The following is a 21,298-nucleotide window of genomic DNA, read 5'->3' on the forward strand; positions in this document are numbered from 1 at the left end:
GCACCTGGCCCATATCCCTCCAAACCCTTCCTATTCATATACCCATCCAAATGCCTCTTAAATGTTGCAATTGTACTAGCCTCCACCACATCCTCCAACAGCTCATTCCATACATCTAACACCCTCTGTGTGAAAAAGTTGCTCCTGAGGTCTCTTTTATATCTTTCCCCTCTCACCCTAAACTTATGCCTTCTAGTTCTGGACTCCCCGACCCCAGAGAAGAGACTGTCTATTTATCCTATCCATGCCCCTCATAATTTTGCAAGTCTCTATAAGGTCACCCCTCAGCCTCCGATACTCCAGGGAAAACAGCCCCAGCCTGTTCAGCCTCTCCCTGTAGCTCAAATCCTCCAACCCTGGCAACATCCTTGTAAATCTTTTCTGAATCCTTTCAAGTTTCAGAACATCTTTCCGACAGGAAGGAGACCAGAATTGCATGCAATATTCAAACAGTGGCCTAACCAATGTCCTGTACAGCTGCAACATGACCTCCCAACTCCTGTACTCAATACTCTGACCAATAAAGGAAAGCATACCAAATGCCTTCTTCACTATCCTATCTACCTACACTTTCAAGGAGCTATGTACCTGCACTCCAAGGTCTCTTTGTTCAGCAACACTCCCTAGGACCTTACCATTAAGTGTATAAGTTCTGCTAAGATTTGCTTTCCCAAAATGCAGCACCTTGCATTTATCTGAATTAAACTCTATCTGCCACTTCTCAGCACATTGGCCCATCTGGTCCAGATCCTTTTGTAATCTGAGGTAACCCTCTTCGCTGTCCACACCACCTCCAATTTTGGTGACATCTGCGAACTTACTAACTGTACCTCTTATGCTCGCATCCAAATCATTTATGTAAATGACAAAAAGTAGAAGACCCAGAATATACTTTGTCTGGATTTTATTCCTGTCAGGGTGAAAGGGAAGGCTGGCAGGTATAAGGAATGCTGGATAATGAAAGAAATTGAGGGTTTGGTTAAGAAAAAGAAGGAAGCATATGTCAGGTATAGACAGGATAGATCGAGTGAATCCTGAGAAGAGTATAAAGAAAGTAGAAGTATACTTGAGAGGGAAATCAGGAGGGCAAAACAGGGACATGAGATAGCATTGGCAAATAGAATGAAGGAGAATCCAAAGGGTTTTTGCAAATATATTAAGGACAAAAGAGTAACTAGGGAGAGAATATGGCCCCTCAAAGATCAGCAAGGTGGCCTTTGTGTGCAGCCACAGAAAATGGGGGAGATACTAAATGAATATTTTGCATCAGTATTTACTATGGAAAAGGATATGGAAGATATAGACTGTAGAGAAATAGATGGTGACATCTTGCAAAATGTCCAGATTACAGAGGAGGAAGTGCTGGATGTCTTGAAACGGTTAAAGGTGGATAAATCCCCAGAACCTGATCAAGTGTACCCGAGAACTCTGAGGGAAGCTGGGGAAGTGATTGCTGGGCCTCTTACTGAGATATTTGTATCATCGATAGTCACAGGTGAGGTGCTGGAAGACTGGAGGTTGGCTAACGTGGTGCCACTGTTTAAGAAGTGTGGTAAGGACAAGCCAGGGAACTATAGACCAGTGAGCCTGACCTCAGTGGTGGGCAAGTTCTTGGAGGGAATCCTGAGGGACAGGATGTACATGTATTTGGAAAGGCAAGGACTGATTAGGGATAGTCAACATGGCTTTGTGCATGGGAAATCATGTCTTATAAACTTCATTGAGTTTTTTGAAGAAGTAACAAAGAAGATTGATGAGGGCCGAGCAGTAGATGTGATCTATAAGACAATAAGTTAATGTAAAGACCATATCTTATTATTTTCCTGTATTTTTGATGATGGACTGAAATGAGTTAAGGACTGTTTAACAAATAACATGGATTGTGGAATGGATTACTGGACTTTATTAGAATAGATTTCCAATACCCCTTATAAGTGCACTTTATGCTGCCGTTAATGAGATTCAACTGGAAACACATAGTTGATCAGTATGTGGAGTGATGACAGTTGTTGATGACAAAGGCCTGACAATTATCTGACTGGCTCTCAGGCAGCTGAATGATTAGTTGAGAACCAATAGATCTTCAGAAAGGAAAGCACAGTCCTTCTGTCTCTGCAGTAGAAAAAAAAACCTGAAGTTTGAAGAAAACTAGTTTCTTTCCCCTCACCATTTGTTATAAGTATGGGTTTTAATGAATAGATCAGAGACTTTGTCATTTACAAACATGCCACTTTGTGCTTTCTGCAACGAAGTTGAAATATCTAATGTGAAAGAGATCCCTGAACAGCTGGCCCTGGTTAGTTCCAAGGATCTTCTTAGCAAACCCAAGGATATGAACCACTGAAGTACCTTCCCAGTTTTCCCCTCCACCCACTACACCAATGATTTTGTTTGTCAGAAAAGATTTATAAGGAAGTTATAGTTTTGACCAGTGGTTCATAACTGCCAGGCACAAATACCAGGTTCACATCTTCTGTCAACCTGAGTCATTGTAATGCTGATAGCAAAATACCCTGTGCACAGGGACAAGCATCCTAGTCTTAGATTTAACAAAGGCGCATTTCAGGACTCCTTGCTTGTCTCTTCATGCTGGTGCATTTTGCAACTGCTTAGTAGTCACAGCATGTTGTGGTTCTGTTTGCCGAGCTGGGAATTTGTCTTGCAGACGTTTCGTCCCCTGTCTAGGTGACATCCTCAGTGCTTGGGAGCCTCTTGTGAAGCGCTTCTGTGATCTTTCCTCCGGCATTTGTAGTGGTTTGAATCTGCTGCTTCCGGTTGTCAGTTCCAGCTGTCCAGGTCGATGTGCTTGTTGATTGAATCAGTGGATGAGTGTCATGCCTCTAGGAATTCCCTGGCTGTTCTCTGTTTGGCTTGTCCTCTAATAGTAGTGTTGTCCCAGTCAAACTCATGTTGCTTGTCAAAGCAACAAAGGTATACAGGAGAGCCTCACACACAGACCAAGTCCTCAACTATGAAAGCAACCACCCCAACACACACAAAAGAAGCTGCATCAAGACACTGTTCAAAAGGGCCACAACACACTGCAGCACACCAGAACTGCAAAAAGAGGAAGAACACCTCTACAATGTATTCGCCAAAAATGGATACCCCCGTAATTTCATTAACAAATGCCGAAGGGAAAGACAACGGAATGAGGACATGCCTGAACCCAAAGGACTAGCCACACTGCCATACATCAAAAGCATTTCTGAACTGACAGCCAGATTACTGCGACCACTAGGACTCATAACAGCACACAAACCAGCAGCCTCTCTCAGACAACAAGTCACTAGGACAAAGGACCCAATACCCAGCATGAGCAAAACCAACGTAGTGTACAAAATCCCATGCAAGGACTGCACAAAACACTACTTAGGACAAACAGGAAGATAGCTAACGATCCGCATCCATGAACACCAACTAGCCAAGAAACGACATGACCAGTTATCCTTAGTAGCCACACAATCAGATGACAAGGAACATGAGTTTGACTGGGACAACACTATTATTATAGGACAAGCCAAACAGAGAACAGCCAGGGAATTCCTAGAGGCATGGCACTCATCCACAGATTCTATCAACAAACACATCGACCTGGACCCAATATACCGGCCACTGCAGCAGACAGCTGGAACCGATAGCCGGAAGTGGCAGATTCAAACCACTACAAATGCCGGAGGAAAGATCATAGAAGCGCTTCACAGGAGGCTCCCAAGCACTGAGGATGTTACCTAAACAGGGGATGAAACGTCTGCAACTCAAATTCCCAGCTCGGTGAACAGAACCACAACAACGAGCACCCAAGTTACAAATCTTCACACAAACTTTAGTCACAGTATCTCCGGTCTTTTTGCATTTTGCCTCCTCAGCTACAGCAGACACAAAAACAGACAGCTTTTCATGAATGTCAGTAGTGATCAGAAAAGGGTATGAATTGCATTATGCTAATGTGGGTGATGTGGTGGGGCTAGTGAGGGGATGAAGATGGGAATATGGTTTCAGTAATCATAGAACATTTACAATTACTACTGTATTTTCACAATATGGATTGTGCTGCATTCATCAGAATCAGATCCCTCTGTCAAGCATTGAATGGTTCTCCTCGTCAAAGTTCTCCATGTGCCATTGTACAGAGGAATATGCTAAACCATCACCTGAATAATGTGAACACTGACTGCGCACATTATTAAGCATCTATTCTGTTTTGTATATTTCCAAGCAGATCTATTAGAAGTTTGACCAGTGAATCCAGCATGAGTCATCTGTTGTGCCAGTGCAGTGAAGACACAGAGAAACTGAGGAGGAATAGATGCACCATCAAGCCCAGGATCAGCAGCAATCTCTAGCGGGTACCAAATAGCCTCCACATAGATATTACGGTTGAAGGTCCCTTCAGGAAACACTAAAGGTACAGTAGGCTGAGAGAGTCTATCATGCTTGTTGCTATTTCCTACAGATGTGCAAGGTACAACATCATCACAAACACAGAATGCCCAGGGACACTGTCAGAAAAGTATGTCATCTGCTGAAGCGGGACCTGCAACCTGCAGTAATGGATGGCCATTCTATCCCAGTGGCCATCAAGGTGACAACTGGGATAAACTTTCACACAACTGGCTGCTGCCAAGGCTCTACCATGTGCTTGTGTTGGATCTCTTAATCAAAAGATGTATCAAGGTTGCTATACTGATGCAGTTTCTAGCAGGTCACACTGCTTCATCTCATTTCTCCATTATGTCATTTGTACTGTAGGTGAGCAATAGGTTTTGCTAAAAGAGCAGGCCACCTCCAGATGCAGGGCCACAGATACTATGCAGGTCACATCGACAATAACACTTTATAACACAGCTGACTCCATCCCATCAGCATGCAAGTCATCTGTGATCATCAGTATCACAATTTTAAGTCTGTTCCAGCTCCCTTGGAACTGCCATGACGCTTTTATCCGAGTGAACTCTCAAGATCCTGCTTCATTTCAAGAGCTTGATGCCTTACACGGATGGTTACTGGAAGACAAACACTACCCCAGAATCATGGCTAATAACTCCATTGCACAACCCCCTGAAAGCTGAACATAGACACAATGCCATCCAGTCTACACTATAGACTGCTGGACATCTGTCTTCAATTCAGTTAAGCAAAACATAATAGTCCTCTCATCATCCAATTCTGACGTCAACTGATGAAGGACTGCTAAAGAACATTCTGATTGGAAATGTAGAGTTGTAGAGATATACAATGCAGAAGTTGCAGGGTCAGGTCATTCCAAAAAGGAAGAAAGATCCTCGGAGGAGGCATGGGTGGCTGTGGCTGACAAGGGAAGTTAAGAAACATATAAAGTTAAAAGAGAAAAAGTATAACATAGCAAAGATAAGTGGGAAAACGGAGGACTGGGAAGCTTTTAAAGAACAACAGAGGATTACTAAGAAGGAAATACACAGAGAAAAAATGAGGTACAAAGGTAAATTGGCCAATAATATAAAGGAGGATAGTCAAAGTTTTTTTAGGTATGTGAAAGGCAAAAAAATGGTTAAGACTAAAATTGGGCCCTTGAAAACAGAAGTAGGGGAATATATTACGGGGAACAAAGAAATGGCAGAAGAATTTGTGGGTGGCACGGTGGCACAGTGGTTAACACTGCTGCCTCACAGCGCCTGAGACTCGGGTTCAATTCCCGACTCAGGCGACTGACTGTGTGGAGTTTGCACGTTCTCCCCGTGTCTGCGTGGATTTCCTCCGGGTGCTCCGGTTTCCTCCCACAGTCCAAAGATGAGCGGGTCAGGTGAATTGGCCATGCTAAATTGCCCGTAGTGTTAGGTAAGGGGTAAATGTAGGGGTTTGGGTGGGTTGCGCTTCGGCGGGTCAGTGTGGACTTGTTGGGCTGAAGGGCCTGTTTCCACACTAAGTAATCTAATCTAATTGAATTGGTACTTCAGATCTGTGTTCACTGGAGAAGATACAAGCAATCTCCCTGAGGTAACAATGGCTGAAGGACTGAACTGAAGGGAATTTATATTTGCCAGGAATTGGTGTTGGAGAGACTGTTAGGTCTGAAGGTTGATAAGTTCCCGGGGCCTGATGGTCTACATCCCAAGGTACTGAAGGAGGTGGCTCGAGAAATCATGGATGCGTTGGTGATTATCTTCCAGAGTTCGATAGATTCAGAATCAGTTCCTGCGGACTGGAGGGTGGCTAATGTTGTACCACTTTTTAAAAAAAGGTGGGAGAGAGAAAGCAGGAAATTATAGACCAGTTAGTCTGACCTCAGTGGTGGGAAAGATGCTGGAGTCTATTATAAAGGATGAAATTATGACACATCTGGATAGTAGTAACAGGATAGGTCAGAGTCAGCATGGATTTATGAAGGTGAAATCATGCTTGACTAATCTTCTGGAATTTTTTGAGGATGTAACTCTGAAGATGGACGAGGGAGATCCAATAGATGTAGTGTACCTGGACTTTCAGAAAGCTTTTGATAAATCCCACATAGGAGGTTAGAGTGCAAAATTAGGGCACATGGTATTGGGGGCAAAGTACTAACTTGGGTTGAAGGTTAGTTGGCTGACAGGAAACAGAGTAGTGATAAACGGCTCCATTTCGGAATGGCAGGCAATGACCAATGGGGTACCGCAGGGATCAGTGCTGGGACCGCAGCTTTTTACAATATATGTCAATGATATAGAAGATGGTATCAGCAATAACATTAGCAAATTTGCTAATGATAGTAAGCTGGGTGGCAGGGTGAAATGTGATGAGGATGTTAGGAGATTACAGAGTGACCTGGACAGGTTAGGTGAGTGGTCAGATGCATGGCAGCTGCAGTTTAATGTGGATAAATGTATGGTATTCCATTTTGGTGGCAAGAACAGGAAGGCAGATTACTACCTAAATGGAATCAATTTAGGTAAAGGGGCAGTATAGAGAGATCTGGGTGTTCTTGTATACCAGTCAATGAAGGTAAGCATGCAGGTAGAGCAGGTAGTGAAGAAGGCAAATAGCATGCTGTCCTTCATAACAAGAGGGATTGAGTATAGAAGCAAAGAGGTTCTTCTGCAGCTGTACAGGGCCCTGGTGAGACCACACCTGGAGTACTGTGCGCAGTTCTGGTCTCCAAATTTGAGGAAAGACATTCTGGCTATTGAGGGAGTGCAGCGTAGGTTCACGAGATCAATTTCTGGAATGGCGGGATTACCTTACACTGAAAGACTGGAGCGACTGGGCCTGTATACCCTTGAGTTTAGAAGACTGAGAGGGGATCTGATTGAGACATATAAGATTATGAAAGGACTGAACAGTCTGGAGGCAGGAAACATGTTTCCGCTGATGGGTGAGTGCCGAACCAGAGGACACAGTTTAAAAATACAGGGTAGACCATTTAGGACAGAGATGAGGAGAAACTTTTTCACCCAGAGAGTGTGGCTGTGTGGAATGCTCTGCCCCAGAGGGCAGTGGAGGCCCAGTCTCTGGATTCATTTAAGAAAGAGTTGGATAGAGCCCTCAAAGATAGTGGAATCAAGGGTTATGGAGATAAGGCAGGAACAGGATACTGATTAAGGATGATCAGCCATGATTATATTGAATGGTGATGCAGGCTTGAAGGGCAGAATGGCCTACTCCTGCATCTATTGTTTATAGGAAAAGAGATACTTCAGTCCAAAATGTCATGCCAACAGTAATCTAGTCCCATTTGACAGCATTTGAACCATATACCTCTAATCCCATCCTATTCACATTCCCATCCCCATCACGTTTAAATATTGTAATTGTATTTGCCTTCATACCTCCTTTGGCAGCTCATTTTTACTCATGCACTGCCCTCTGCTTGAAAAAGTTTACTCTTAGGTGCCTTTTAAATCTTTCCCATCTCACCCTAAACCTTTAGTTTTGGACTCCTCATCCCAGAGAAAAGATCCTGTCTCTTCACCCTCTCCATGCCCCTCATGATTTTATAAACATCTATAACGTCACACCTCATTCTCCATGACCTAGGAAAAAAAGCCCCACCCTATTCAACCTCTCCCTGTAGCTCAAACCCTCTAACCCAGCAACATCCTTGTAAATCTTTTTTGAATCCTTAGAAATTTCATGACATCCTTCTTATAGCAGGGAGACCAGAATTGCATGCAGTATTCCAAAAGTGGCCTAACCAATGTCCTGTACAACCACATATCTCTGAATTCCCATATTCAATGCACTGATCAACAAAGGCAAGCGTACCAAATGCATTCTTCACTATCCTGTCTACACGTAACTTCACTTTTGAAGAACTATGATCTTTTTGTGTGGCAACATTCCCCAGGACCTTACCATTAAGTGTATGTCCTGCCCTGATTTGCCTTTCCAAAAGATAGCTCACATATAGCTCAATTAAACTCAATCTGCCATTCCTCGACACGTTTGCCCATTAGATCAAGGTCTTGTTATACTCTGAGGTAACTTTCTGTCCACTACACCAATTTTGGGGTCATCAGAAAACTTACTGACCATACTTCCAATATTCACATCCAAATCATTTGTATAAAATGTCAAAACACAGTGGATCCAGCACCAATCCTTGCAGCACACCACTAATCAGAGGCCCCCAGTCTGAAAAGCAACACTTCACCATCATTTTCTGTCTCCTACCTTCAAGCCAATTTTGTATTCAAATGGCTAGTTCTTCCTATATTCCATGCGATCCAAACTTGCTCACCAGTCTACCATGCAGAACCTTGCCAAACAACTTATTGACAACATCTACCACACTGTCTTCATCAATCTTCTTCAACACTTCAAAAACTCAAACCAGTTAGTGAGACTCGATGATGCAAGGCACATTCACTCAATTGCTCACCTTCCCTGATGGCCAAAGCACAATCTATGGAACTGCAAGCCACGATGCTGCGGTTGTCAAATCCTCAGAGACTAGATGATGGCTAATAGGATAGCACTCCTGTGGTAGGTTTGGAGAGAAGGGAAGTGATGGAGGAGACCACTTCTCAGTTGCATCACTCAAGGCTACATGGAAACTTCTTTCAACTGCATTACAGGAGGTCAGGATTAGTAATGCATATGGGAGGAAGTAACATCAGGCTTGAATACAACTCCCCAGTAGTACATACCTCCAAACTCCTGTGAGATTGGTGGTGAGGAACTGTCCTCTAAACAACCACAGCAATGTAGAATCAAATGGAGCTCATGCTGCTTGGGATCTTGACTAGGTGTGACATTACCCTCTATGAGGACTTAACCAAGAGCTTAATAGGAAGGGTGACAATTGTGAAATACGCCTTAAAAAAGAGACTGTGTTCTTGCTCTGACTATTCTCTCAGATCTGCTGCTAGTTGAGGAATCATAGCAGAAGTTAATCCAACAATTACTTGTGCAAATTGCAAAGGAATGATTGAAGAAGACAGTACTCCATCTGCAAAAACAACAGCAGCTGCCATTGGGATGAGGGCAGCCCTTGGCTATAGGCTTAGGTTCTGCTATTTGCAAATGACAGAGCACATGAAGAAGATAACTGAGGATAATCCAAGCCATAATGTCACACCTACGTCATCTTCTGGAAGAGAAGCAGAGGTCAGTCATGCATGGCAATCCTACCTGTAGCCTTAATTTCTTCACCAGCAGATTATTTCAGGGAGCTAAACCAGACTTCTGCGGCATCTCACACTCCTCAATATAGAATACATTCGGAATGCCTCTTGATCCTCTTTGGATCAATGACCAATTCAACTCTTTCTCCCTTGATGCACAAAGTCAGATAGCTAGGGAATTAGGATTCTCAGCCATCAACAGTTTCCCCACAGGTACATTTGATTATATCCACAGTCATAAAACTCTAGAATAAGAACTTCTTGCATATGGAAATGAAGTCCACCCACCTCCAGTTCAAATAATTTGAGACCACAACAGATATCGCTGGTGCTACATATCCAGGGAGTTGACGTAACTCTTACACCTTGGATTACTGATAGGTAGATGCATGGCCAAGGTTATAAGAGGAAACTAAATGCTTAAAATACTGTGTTTTGCAGAGTCAGACAAATTTTTAGTTAGCTATTTAATTCTGGACAATATTTATCCCATAAACATCATAATAGCCGAGTATCTGACCAGTATCATATTACTGTCCATTGTAACTTTTAGCTGAAAATGTGTTGCTGGTTAAAGCACAGCAGGTCAGGCAGCATCCAAGGAACAGGAAATTCGACGTTTCGGGCCAGAGCCCTTCATCATTGCGCCGACCAAAGCCTACCTAATCTACACTAGCCCAATAACCTCCATATGCTTATCCAATGCCCGCTTAAATGACCATAAAGAGGGAGAGTCCACCACTGCTACTGGCAGGGCATTCCATGAACTCACAACCCGCTGAGTAAAGAATCTACCCCTAACATCTGTCCTATACTTACCACCCCTTAATTTAAAGCTGTGTCCCCGAGTAACAGCTGACTCCATTAGCGGAAAAAGGTTCTCACTGTCAACCCTATCTAAACCCCTAATCATCTTATACACCTCTATCAAATCTCCCCTAAACCTTCTCTTCTCCAATGAGAACAGCCCCAAGTGCCTCAGCCTTTCCTCATACGATCTTCCTACCATGCCAGGCAACATCCTGGTAAACCTCCCCTGCACTCGTTCCAATGCCTCCAAATCCTTCCTATAGTATGGCGACCAAAACTGCACACAATACTCCAGATGAGGCCGCACCAGAGTCTTATATAACTGCAACATGACCTCAGGACTCCGGAACTCAATTCCTCTACCAATAAAGCCCAGTACACCATATGCCTTCTTCACAGCACTATTTATCTCGGTGGCAACTTTCAGAGATCTGTGTACATGGACACCAAGATCACTCTGCTCATCCACACTACCAAGTAGCCTACCATTAGCCCAGTAATCCATCTTCTTGTTACTCCTACCAAAGTGAATCACTTCACACTTGGCTACATTGAACTCCATATGCCACCTTTCTGCCCAGCTCTGCAACTTATCTATATCCCGCTGTAACCTGCCACATCCTTCTTCGCTGTCCACAACTCCACCGACTTTCGTGTCATCCACAAACTTGCTCACCCAGCTTTCAAGCCCCTCCTCTAGGTCATTTATAAAAATGACAAACAGCAATGGTCCCAAAACAGATCCTTGTGGAACACCGCTCATAACTGCACTCCAAGATGAACCTATACCATCAACTACTACCCTCTGTCTCCTTCCAGCCAGCCAATTCCTAATCCAAACCTCTAATTCACCCTCAATGCCATACCTCCGTAGTTTTTGCAGTAGCCTACCATGCGGAACCTTATCAAACGCCTTGCTAAAATCCATATACACCACATCTACTGCTTTACCCTCGTCCACTTCCTTGGTCACCTTCTCAAAGAACTCAATAAGGTTTATGAGGCACGATCTGCCCTTCACAAAACCATGCTGACTATCCTTGATCACGTTATTCCTATCCAGATGTTCATAAATCCTATCCCTTACAATTCTCTCTAAGGCTTTGCTCACAACAGAAGTGAGACTCACTGGCCTATAGTTACTAGGACTATCCCTACTCCCCTTCTTGAACAAGGGGACCACATTCGCTATCCTCCAGTCTTCTGGCACTATTCCCGTAGACAACGACGACATAAAAATCAAGGCCAATGGCTCCGCTATCTCCTCCCTAGCTTCCCAGAGGATCCTAGGATAAATGCCATCAGGCCCAGGGGACTTATCTATTTTCATCCTTTCCAGTATTCCCCAGACCTCTTCCCTACATACCTCAAGGTCATCCATTCTAATCACTTGTGACTCAATATTCGCATCAGCAACAGTGTCCCGTTCCTGAGTGAATACTGACGAAAAGTATTGATTTAGTGTCTCTCCAATCTCCTCCGCCTCCACGCACAACTTCCCACTACTATCCTTGACTGGACCGATACCTACCCTAGTCATCCTTTTATTCCTGACATACCTATAGAAAGCCTTTGGGTTTTCCCTAATCCTGCCAACTAAGGACTTTTCATGTCCCCTTCTCGCTGCTCTTAGCTCTCTCTTTAGGTCCTTCCTGGCTACCTTATAACTCTCAATCGCCCCAATTGAACCTTCACGCCTCATCTTTACATAGGCCGCCCTCTTCCCTTTCACAAGGGATTCCAATTCCTTATTAAACCACGGCTCCCTCACAAGACCCTTTACTCCCTGCCTGACTGGTACACACTTATCAAGGACACCCAATAGCTGTTCCTTGGACAATCTCCACATATCATTTGTGTTCTTCCCTTGAAGCCTATTTTTCCAATCCACGCATCCTAAGTCATGCCTCACCGCATCATAATTTCCCTGCCCCCAGCTATAACTCTTGCCCTGCAGTGCATACTTACGCCTCTCCATCACTAGAGTAAAAGTCACCGTCCCCGAAGTGCTCACCTAATCAAGTATTTCTTTTCAGATCTTATTTCTGTTTAGTTATAAAACAAATGATAAAAATAAAATTGTTTGAAAAAGTGAATATTCTTACCGTCAACATTATGTGGATGAAGAGAAAGATCTCGAAAGACTTCAAACACAACGATAGAGGTGCCATCATTCAGCAATGATTCTCCTTCAATTATCAGAGTAAGAGCTTTAGATGCACCTATACAGAATTTACAGGATGTATATTAATAATTTTGAATTTCCTATCACTATTTCAGTTAAACTGGATCAGCATCTATTGCTCAAATATATTAATACAGTGAAATCTTAAGATCAATATGGATCTTTAAAGAGTAAGCAAAAATCTAGGGGGACTTTATCCATTAAATGACATTTTGCAAACTGCTCTGCCACTCAATAAGATCACAGCTGATCAGGTTGTAGTTTCAATGTCACTTTCTTGGCCTGTCCCTTACCTTCCCATAACTTGACTCACTTCACCAAACATCTATCTAATTTAATCTTGAATAAATCCAATAACTTAGGTTCACTGCTTTCTATGGAAGGACATAGGTGGTGATGGACCAATTGCAGGTAAATGGGATTAATGCAGTTTGGTGTTTCTTGGTCAGCATAGACACAGTGAGCCGAAGGGCCTCTTTCAATGCTATATGATTCGATGACATTAACAACACTCTGAATGAGGTACCTATTTGTCTCATGGGGTAACTGGATTTAGCCAACCCCAAACCAAAATCAGCTAAAATGGCAGAATGGCCAATGTCAGGACAGACTAGTGAAGCATCTCCATGACTGACCAGAAAGGGAAGGGGGACCTCAGTTCAGCCTACAAAAAATGTTTCCCTAGACTTTGCTTCCTCTTTAAGAGACTGCTACAATTTGGACTGGGCCTTTTGTTGCTCACTTTGTGTGAAATCTATGCCATCCAATGCAACAACCTGTTAAATATAACCAGGAAGGGCTTGGGACTTGGTCACACTTCAGACATTCAATGTCATATTCTTAAATGTTATTGCTGAAGTATTTTCAGTAGTTTAATATTTTTTAAAAGAATATTTGACAATCATTTCCTAAGTCTTCCTGTACTAGTAATGATTCTTAGCTGCAAAGCGAAGATAACGCGGATTTTTTTTTCTCTAGTTTGTTGCTGTAGGTGGACATACAATGTCCTTAGGAAGAGAATTCACATGACCCAATGACAATGAAGGAATGGTGATATATTTTCAAAGCGGAGTGGCTTGGAGAGGAATATGCAGGCAGTCGTATTCCATGTATCTGCTGCCCTTATCTTTCTAGACAGAAGTAGTCACGAGCTTGGATGGTGCTACCTAAGGATTTTGGTGAATCTTTGCAGTGCATCGCATAGATGGTATACACTGTAGCTACTAAGTGTCAATGGCAGAGCAAGTGGATCCTTGTTGGTGCGGTGCTAATCACCATGGCGGCAGGGTGTCTGAGTGGTTAGCACTGCTGCTTCACAGCGTCAGGGACTAGGTTCGGTTCCACCCTCAGGCAACTAGCTGTGTAGAACATAGAACATAGAAAAATACAGCGCAGTACAGGTCCTTCAGCCCTCGATGATGCGCTGATCCAAGCCCACCTAACCTACACTAGCCCACTTTCCTCCGTATGCCTATCCAAAGCCCGTTTAAATGCCCATAAAGAGGGAGAGTCCACCACTGTTACTGGCAGGGCATTCCATGAACTCACAACCCGCTGAGTAAAGAATCTACCCCTAACATCTGTCCTATACCTACCACCCCTTAATTTAAAGCTATGTCCCTTCGTAATATCTGACTCCATACGTGGAAAAAGGTTCTCATGGTCAACCCTATCTAAACCCCTAATCATCTTGTACACCTCTATCAAGTCACCCCAAACCTTCTTTTCTCCAATGAAAACAGCCCCAAGTGCCTCAGCCTTTCCTCATACGATCTTCCTACCATACCAGGCAACATCCTGGTAAACCTCCTTTGCACCCGTTCCATTGTCTCCACATCCCTCCTATCGTATGGCGACCAAAACTGCACACAATATTCCAGATGCGGCCGCACCAGAGTCTTATACAACTGCAACATGACCTCACGACTCCGGAACTCAATTCCTCTACCAATGAAAGTCAGTACGCCATATGCCTTCTTCACAGCACTATTTACCTGGGTGGCAACTTTCAGAGATCTGTGTACATGTATACCAAGATCCCTCTGCTCATCCACACTACCAGTATCTGACCATTAGCCCAGGACTCCATCTTCTTGTTATTCTTACCAAAGTGAATCACTTCACACTTAGCGACATTGAACTCCATTTGGAACCTTTCTGCCCAGCTCTGCAGCTTATCTATATCCTGCTGTAACCTGCCACATCCTTCCTCACTGTCAACAACTCCACTGACTTTCATATCATCCACAAACTTGCTCACCCAACCTTCTAGCCCCTCCTCCAGGTCATTTATAAAAATGACAAACAGCAATGGTCTCAAAACAGACCCTTGCGAAACACCGCTGGTAACTGCACCCCAAGATGAATCTTTACCATCAACTACTACCCTCTGTCTTCTTCCAGCCAGCCAATTCCTAATCCAAGCCTCCAACTCACCCTCAATGCCAATACCTACTGCCAGGATTTTTTGCAGTAGCCTACCATGGGGAACCTTATCAAATGCCTTACTAAAATCCATATACACCACATCTACTGCTTTACCCTCATCCACCTCCTTAGTCACCTTCTCAAAGAATTCAATAAGGTTTGTGAGGCACGAGCTGCCCTTCACAAAACCATGCTGACTAGAGTTTACACATTCTCCTTTGTCTGCATGGGTTTCCTCTGGGTGCTCCGGTTTCCTCCCACAGTCCAAAGATAAGTGGGCGGCATGGTGGCAGTGGTTAGCACTGCTGCCTCACAGTGCCAGAGACCTGGGTTCAATTCCCGCCTCAGGCGACTGACTGTGTGGAGTCTGCACATTCTCCCCGTGTCTGCGTGTGTTTCCTACGGGTGCTACGGTTTCCTCCCACAATCCAAAAATGTGCAGGTTAGGTGAATTGGTCATGCTAAATTGCCCTTAGTGTTAGGTGAAGGGGTAAGTGTAGGGGAATGGGTCTGGGTGGGTTGCACTTCGGCGGGTTGGTGTGGACTTGTTGGGCCGAAGGGCCTGTTTCCACACTATAAGTAATCTCATCTAATCTAATGTGCAAGTTAGATGATGTGGTCATGCTAAATTGCCTATTGTGTCCAGAGGTGTGTAGGTTAGATGCAGGGTGTCAGGGACAGGGTGGGATGCTCTTCAGAGAGTCAGTGTGGATTTAATGGGCCCAATAGCCTGTTTCTACACTGTAGGGATTCTATGATTCTATAATTAAGTGGCTTGTTTGGCCTGGATAGTGTCAAGTATTTTGAATATTGTTGGAGCTGCACCCAAACAGACAAAAAGGAAGCATTCCTTCACACTCCTGACTTGTGCCTTGTAGATGGCAGATGTCAGGACGTTAGTTACTCACCACGGTATTCCTAGCCTTTGGTCTTGTAACCACTGCATTTACATAGCAAGTCCATTTGAGATTCTCCTGCTCCTCGGATGCTGCCTGACCTGTGCTTTTCCATCACCCCACTCTCAACTCTGATCTCCAGCATCTGCAATCCTCACTTTCTCCCACTTGAGTTTTTGGTCAATGGTGGTGGTTGGGGGGGGGGGGGGGGGGGGGGGGAGATTCAGTGATGGTAACACCATTGGCGGCAGTTATATTATCTCTTATAGGAAATCGATATTGCCTGACAATTGAGCGGTGCACGAATGTTACTTTCCACTTGTCAGCCCAAGTCTGGACATTATGATGGCATGAAGGTCATGAATGAAGCAATTAAAGATGGCTGGGCCAAAGGCACTACCTGGAGGAACTCCTGTAGAAATGTCTTGGAGCTGAGAAAACAATCACAACCATCTTTCTACGAGCCACATATGACTTCAATCAGCAGAGAGTTTGCCCTCTGATTCCCATCGATTCCAGTTTTGCTAGAGTTTCTTGATGCTACCCTCCATCAAATGTGATCTGGATGTCAGGAGCTGTCACTCTCACCTCACCGCTGGAATTCAGTGCTTTTGAAACAAGACTATGATGAGTGGCCCTAGTGGAACCCAAACTGGGTGTCAGTGAGCAGATTACTGCTTAGAAGCTGCTACTTGATTGCACTGTTGATAAAACCTTCCATCATTTTACTGATGATGGAGTAGTGATTAGCATAGTTGGATTTGTCCTGCTTTGTGTGTAAAGAACAACCAGGGCAATTTTCTACATTGGTGGGTAGATGGCAGTATTGCAAATGCACTGGAACATCTTGGCAATAAGTGCGGAAGCATATGTTCTGAGAAGGCCTGAAATGTTAACTCTGCTTTCTCTCCACATATGCTGCCAGACCTCCTGAAATTTACTAGCAATTTTTGATTTTGTTGAAGCACATGCCTTGAGTACTATTGCTAGAATGTAGTCAGGGCCCACAGCCTTTGCAGTATCCAGTGCCTCCAACCATTTATTAATGTCACAGGAGTGAATTGAATTGGCTGACAACTGCCTCCTATGACACTGGAGGATACTGCAGGAGGCGAAGATGGATCATCCACTTGGCACTTCTGGCTAGGGAAGCTTCAGCCCTATCTTTTGCACTGACATATTTGGCTCTTTGATCACTGAGGACGGAGATATTTGTACAGCCTCCTCCTCCAATGCGTTGTACAATTGTCCATCACCATTCACAACTGAATGGGGCATGACTGCTGGGGTTAGATCTGACTTGCTCGTTCTGGGATCACTTGCTGCTTTTGCTATTTGGCATGCAAGTAGTCTTGCTTGGTATCAGGTAGACACCTAATTTTTTAAAATGCCTGCAGCTACTCCTGGCATGCCCTCAAACACTCTCCACTGAACCAGGGTTGATCACCTGACATGATGCGAGGGCACTCCTGGGACATGAGGTTTTAGATTGTGGAGTACAAGTTTTCTGTTGCTATTGATGGCCCACTGTACCTCACGGATACCCAGTCTTGAATTACGAGATCTATTTGAAGTCTGTCTCATTTAGCACAGATAGTGCCGTACAACACAGTGAAGAGTGTTCTCAATGTGAAAATGGAACTTTGTCTCTACAAGGACTGTTTGGCAGTCACTGTTATTGACAGATGCATCTGCAACTGGTAGATTGGTAAGGATGTGGGTCAGGTCTGTTCGTCCCCTCTTGTTGGTATCTTCACCATCTGCCATAGATCCAGTCTAACAGCTCTGTCATTTTGGACTCAACTAACTCAATCAGTAGTGCTGCTGCTGGTGGACATTAAAATCCCCCACCCAGAGTATATTTGAACCCTTGTCATCCTTGGTGTTTCTTCCAAATGTTTTCCAGCATGGAAAATAAGTTGACGGAAGTTTTAGCATGCAATAATGAGAGTGGTAGTCCACAAAGTGGTCCACCAATTTCTCCTTTTATGTCAAGTCCAGGACAAACATCATGAACTGTGCAGGACAGTCTGACCCAGCAATTTTAAAATTTAGGTTGATGCCAAGCATGATGCTCTATTCTGGGATATCCTGGCAGTGATGATTTGTTGAGGCTACAGCCACTGGTAGAATTCAGTTAGCTTTGGACAAGGAGGGTTAGGAAAGAGCTGGTAGTTAATAAAAAACATTTCCTTGAAGCTAAGCAATTTTAGTTAGCTGCTCAGTTGGACTGCAAAGCTCCATCTGCACAGTTTGAGCCACAATATTGACTGGCAATGTATAAGTGAAGCATGGCTGCCACCAGACAGAGACTTCCAGTCACAAAAAACATTCTCTGACCATCACCCCTGCTTCTTGCCACAAAGCCAATTTTGAATCATATTTGCCAAATTGCCCTGGATTCCATGATCTTTTAGCTTCTTAACCAGTCTGCCATACATGACCTTGTAAAAACCTTACTGAAGTCATACATACTGCATCAATTGCAGTACCTTCATCTTCACACCTAGGCACTTCCTCGAAAATTCAATCAAATTTGTTAGGTGTGATCTTTCCCTTAAAGCCATGCTGACTATCTTTGATAATCCTTGTTTCTCCAAGCAGAGATTAAATCCATCCCTCAGAATTTTTCCATAGTTTCTCGACTGCAAATCTTAGACTCATGACCTTTAATTTGCTGGTTTATACTAACGTCCTTCTCGGATAATGGCCTTGGTATCTAGGTTAGTTTCAATGCATATTACAGGATTCAGTGAAAGCCTCCTCTGTGAAGCAAGAGGCAGCCACAATATTTCTCCGCCATGACATTTTGGCACAGATATCCTGAAGATCTACTGTGGACACACTGTTTTGCACAGAACCTATTTCCCCCCACTCCCTTCTGCTTCTTTGCTGCTCCTCCTAACTCACCCAACTTAGTATTTATCAGATCAACACTAAAACATGTTATTTTTATTTAATCCTTAAAAAATAACTATGTTGCAGATAAATAAATGATTTGCCAAGCTATCAGAGAAGAGCAGAGATGGGCTGAATTAGATATTTGTTTTTAAGCAGCCAACATGTGCACAATGAAACAAATGGCATTCTTCTGAACTTTACAATTTTATACTTTTCCCTTTATAATTTCCCTTTAGAAATTGCTCTTAAGTGCAAACCCAAAGCTTAACTGTAAAGATCCTACATTCTACATTTTAAATGAGTGTAGAAGAATAATAAAAGTTAGGTCGCATATAGAATAGTTCAGTAATCTTATGAGATATTTAAAACTAAAAGATGATTGCATATAGTTCTCACATCAGACAAATCAACAACTAATAAGAAGAACTCTTACTATACCTAGATTCCGAAGTAGAGCGACAGCTGTAATAGGGTCAGTGCAGCCAAGAATTGACCCAAACATCATGCCAATGTACCAGTCCCAGTTGAATGTGTAAACTTTAACAGCCATAAGAGCAATCATTGCACTACTCAGGATCAAACCAGGACCGGCCAAAATCACCACCTGTTAAAATTCAGCCAGTGGGACATTAAATATTAGAGACTGATTTCATTATGCAGTATTTTTCAGTCTTAAAACATAGTTTTTGGCATTCTTATTTAAAATGCAACATATAAATCCTGATGGCTCACTGGATTTATCTGGTGAAAAGCTGAACCTAATTTGAGCAATCACATGCTGAATTAACAAGCCTCAATCTGCAAGTAGCAGCAACTATAATTTGCTTCAAAATTCTTGTTTGTTTTAATCATCAGCCAACAGTCATCGAGAGAACAAACATGCATGACACTCAGGCAATTATAATTGAGCTTGGCTTGGTGTTTTATTTATTCCTCCTCTTTATTGATGACTCACTTGTCAAAACTCTCGATGATCAGCTAAGTGTAACTCACACACGAAAGTGTAACAGATTTCTGTTGAGCCATAATAGCATAGAGCGAACACATTTGGGGCAGGAAGGACATGAATTTAGCTGAGTAAATAGACAAGGCTCTCTCCATTTTAGCCAAGGACATTAACTTCCAACAGTATTGTCTAAACCTGAAGATATTTAACATTGAGAAGGACAACAACTTAAATCAGAATATTTTCTTCATGCATGTGAGCAAATCACTAAGAGAGTTAGTGATAAGGTACAAAAGGTAATCAAAAGTTCCAATGAAGTTTTGGTTTTTTATCTGAAAGGGATGGGAACGCAAATAAGAAAATTACGCATTTTTAAAACCTTGTACATTAGTGCTGCATTAAGTTTTAAAAATCAAGCCTCACTAAATATACACTGCTGCGTAAGGGGATTAGATAAAATTCAGCAGGACTTAAATGCATAAAAATCAGTCCTGGTAATCTTGGAAATTGGAGTGGAAATTTAATCCAGTTGTTCTCAAACTAGGGTCTGCAAAATAACAAAAGAATGAGCTGGGAAATGCAAGCAGTGTGCAGCTATATAACAACACAGTGTGGGTTGGCCATCTAACCTCAGAGGAATGTGAAATGGAGCAATCAAACAACATGAGTGAATGTGATTATCTATTTTCTTAAAAGCATTATTAAATCATTCCTTACATATATTTATATTCTTTAATTGAACATTTATTGCCCATCCTTAATTTCAATTCAACTCAGTCAATAAATCTGGACTAAAATCTTAATATCAGTGACGGTGACCACGAAACTACCAGATTGTGCAAAATCCATCTTGTTAGCTACAGTTCTACAGGAAGGAATCTGTTATCCTTACACTTCTGGTCTATAGATGAGTCCAGATTCTCAGAAACGTAGTTATCTCTCAATTGCTCTCTTCAATAGCCATTTAGTTATACTCAAAAGATGGTTCCTGGCGTGATGGAACAAAGTGGACTTTGTTGACTAATAGGTCCTTGTTTGGCCCAGGTTAACACCCCAATGAGAAAGCCCTGGCTGATCAATATCAACGGGGATTCTAAATCTATAATATTGTAATTCTGTATCACTGACCTCTGGATCCAGACCCCTCAATAGCTAGAAGCATTTTAACATTACAATCATTTTATAGGGACTGGGCGCCCTATGATTTTACAGATTGTCAACACAGGGTTAATCCTCAGAGGAAAATACAACAAAATCAACCAGTACTGGTTCAGACTACAAGAGAGCAATCATTCCAAAGAATAAGTTTTTTTAAAAAGTATAAACGGGGGTTTTCTCCTTGCAGGTCTGTTCTTAGGCTTGGCTATTAACAGGTCCATGCAGGGGGCCGTGAAGGGGATCACGATGGCTGACTGCCCGCCCCTCTTCCACGGTTATGTTAGGGTCCAGGAGAGTCTGGAGAAACAGCATGCAGTATCCATCAACACTCTCAAGGTCTTCAGGGAGAGGTGGGCACCACGGGACATAGAGTGTTTTATTTCCCCCTCCAATTCCA

At 43.1% G+C, this 21,298-nt stretch overlaps 1 protein-coding gene across 1 annotated transcript in view; it reads right to left on the reverse strand.

Moving 5' to 3' along the window:
- The window catches only part of LOC132824173 (sodium/hydrogen exchanger 10-like), a 393,707-nt gene that overhangs the window by 351,310 nt on the left and 21,099 nt on the right, over window positions 1-21,298 (reverse strand). The window contains exons 2-3 of the mRNA XM_060838455.1: window positions 19,236-19,401; window positions 12,494-12,610 (exon numbers count right to left, since the gene is read on the reverse strand). Coding sequence (XP_060694438.1) covers window positions 12,494-12,610; window positions 19,236-19,401 — 283 coding nt within the window. The remainder of the gene's footprint in view (window positions 1-12,493; window positions 12,611-19,235; window positions 19,402-21,298) is intronic.

Source organism: Hemiscyllium ocellatum, chromosome 18 (genome assembly GCF_020745735.1).
Source record: "Hemiscyllium ocellatum isolate sHemOce1 chromosome 18, sHemOce1.pat.X.cur, whole genome shotgun sequence".
Taxonomy (NCBI): Eukaryota; Metazoa; Chordata; class Chondrichthyes; order Orectolobiformes; family Hemiscylliidae; genus Hemiscyllium; species Hemiscyllium ocellatum.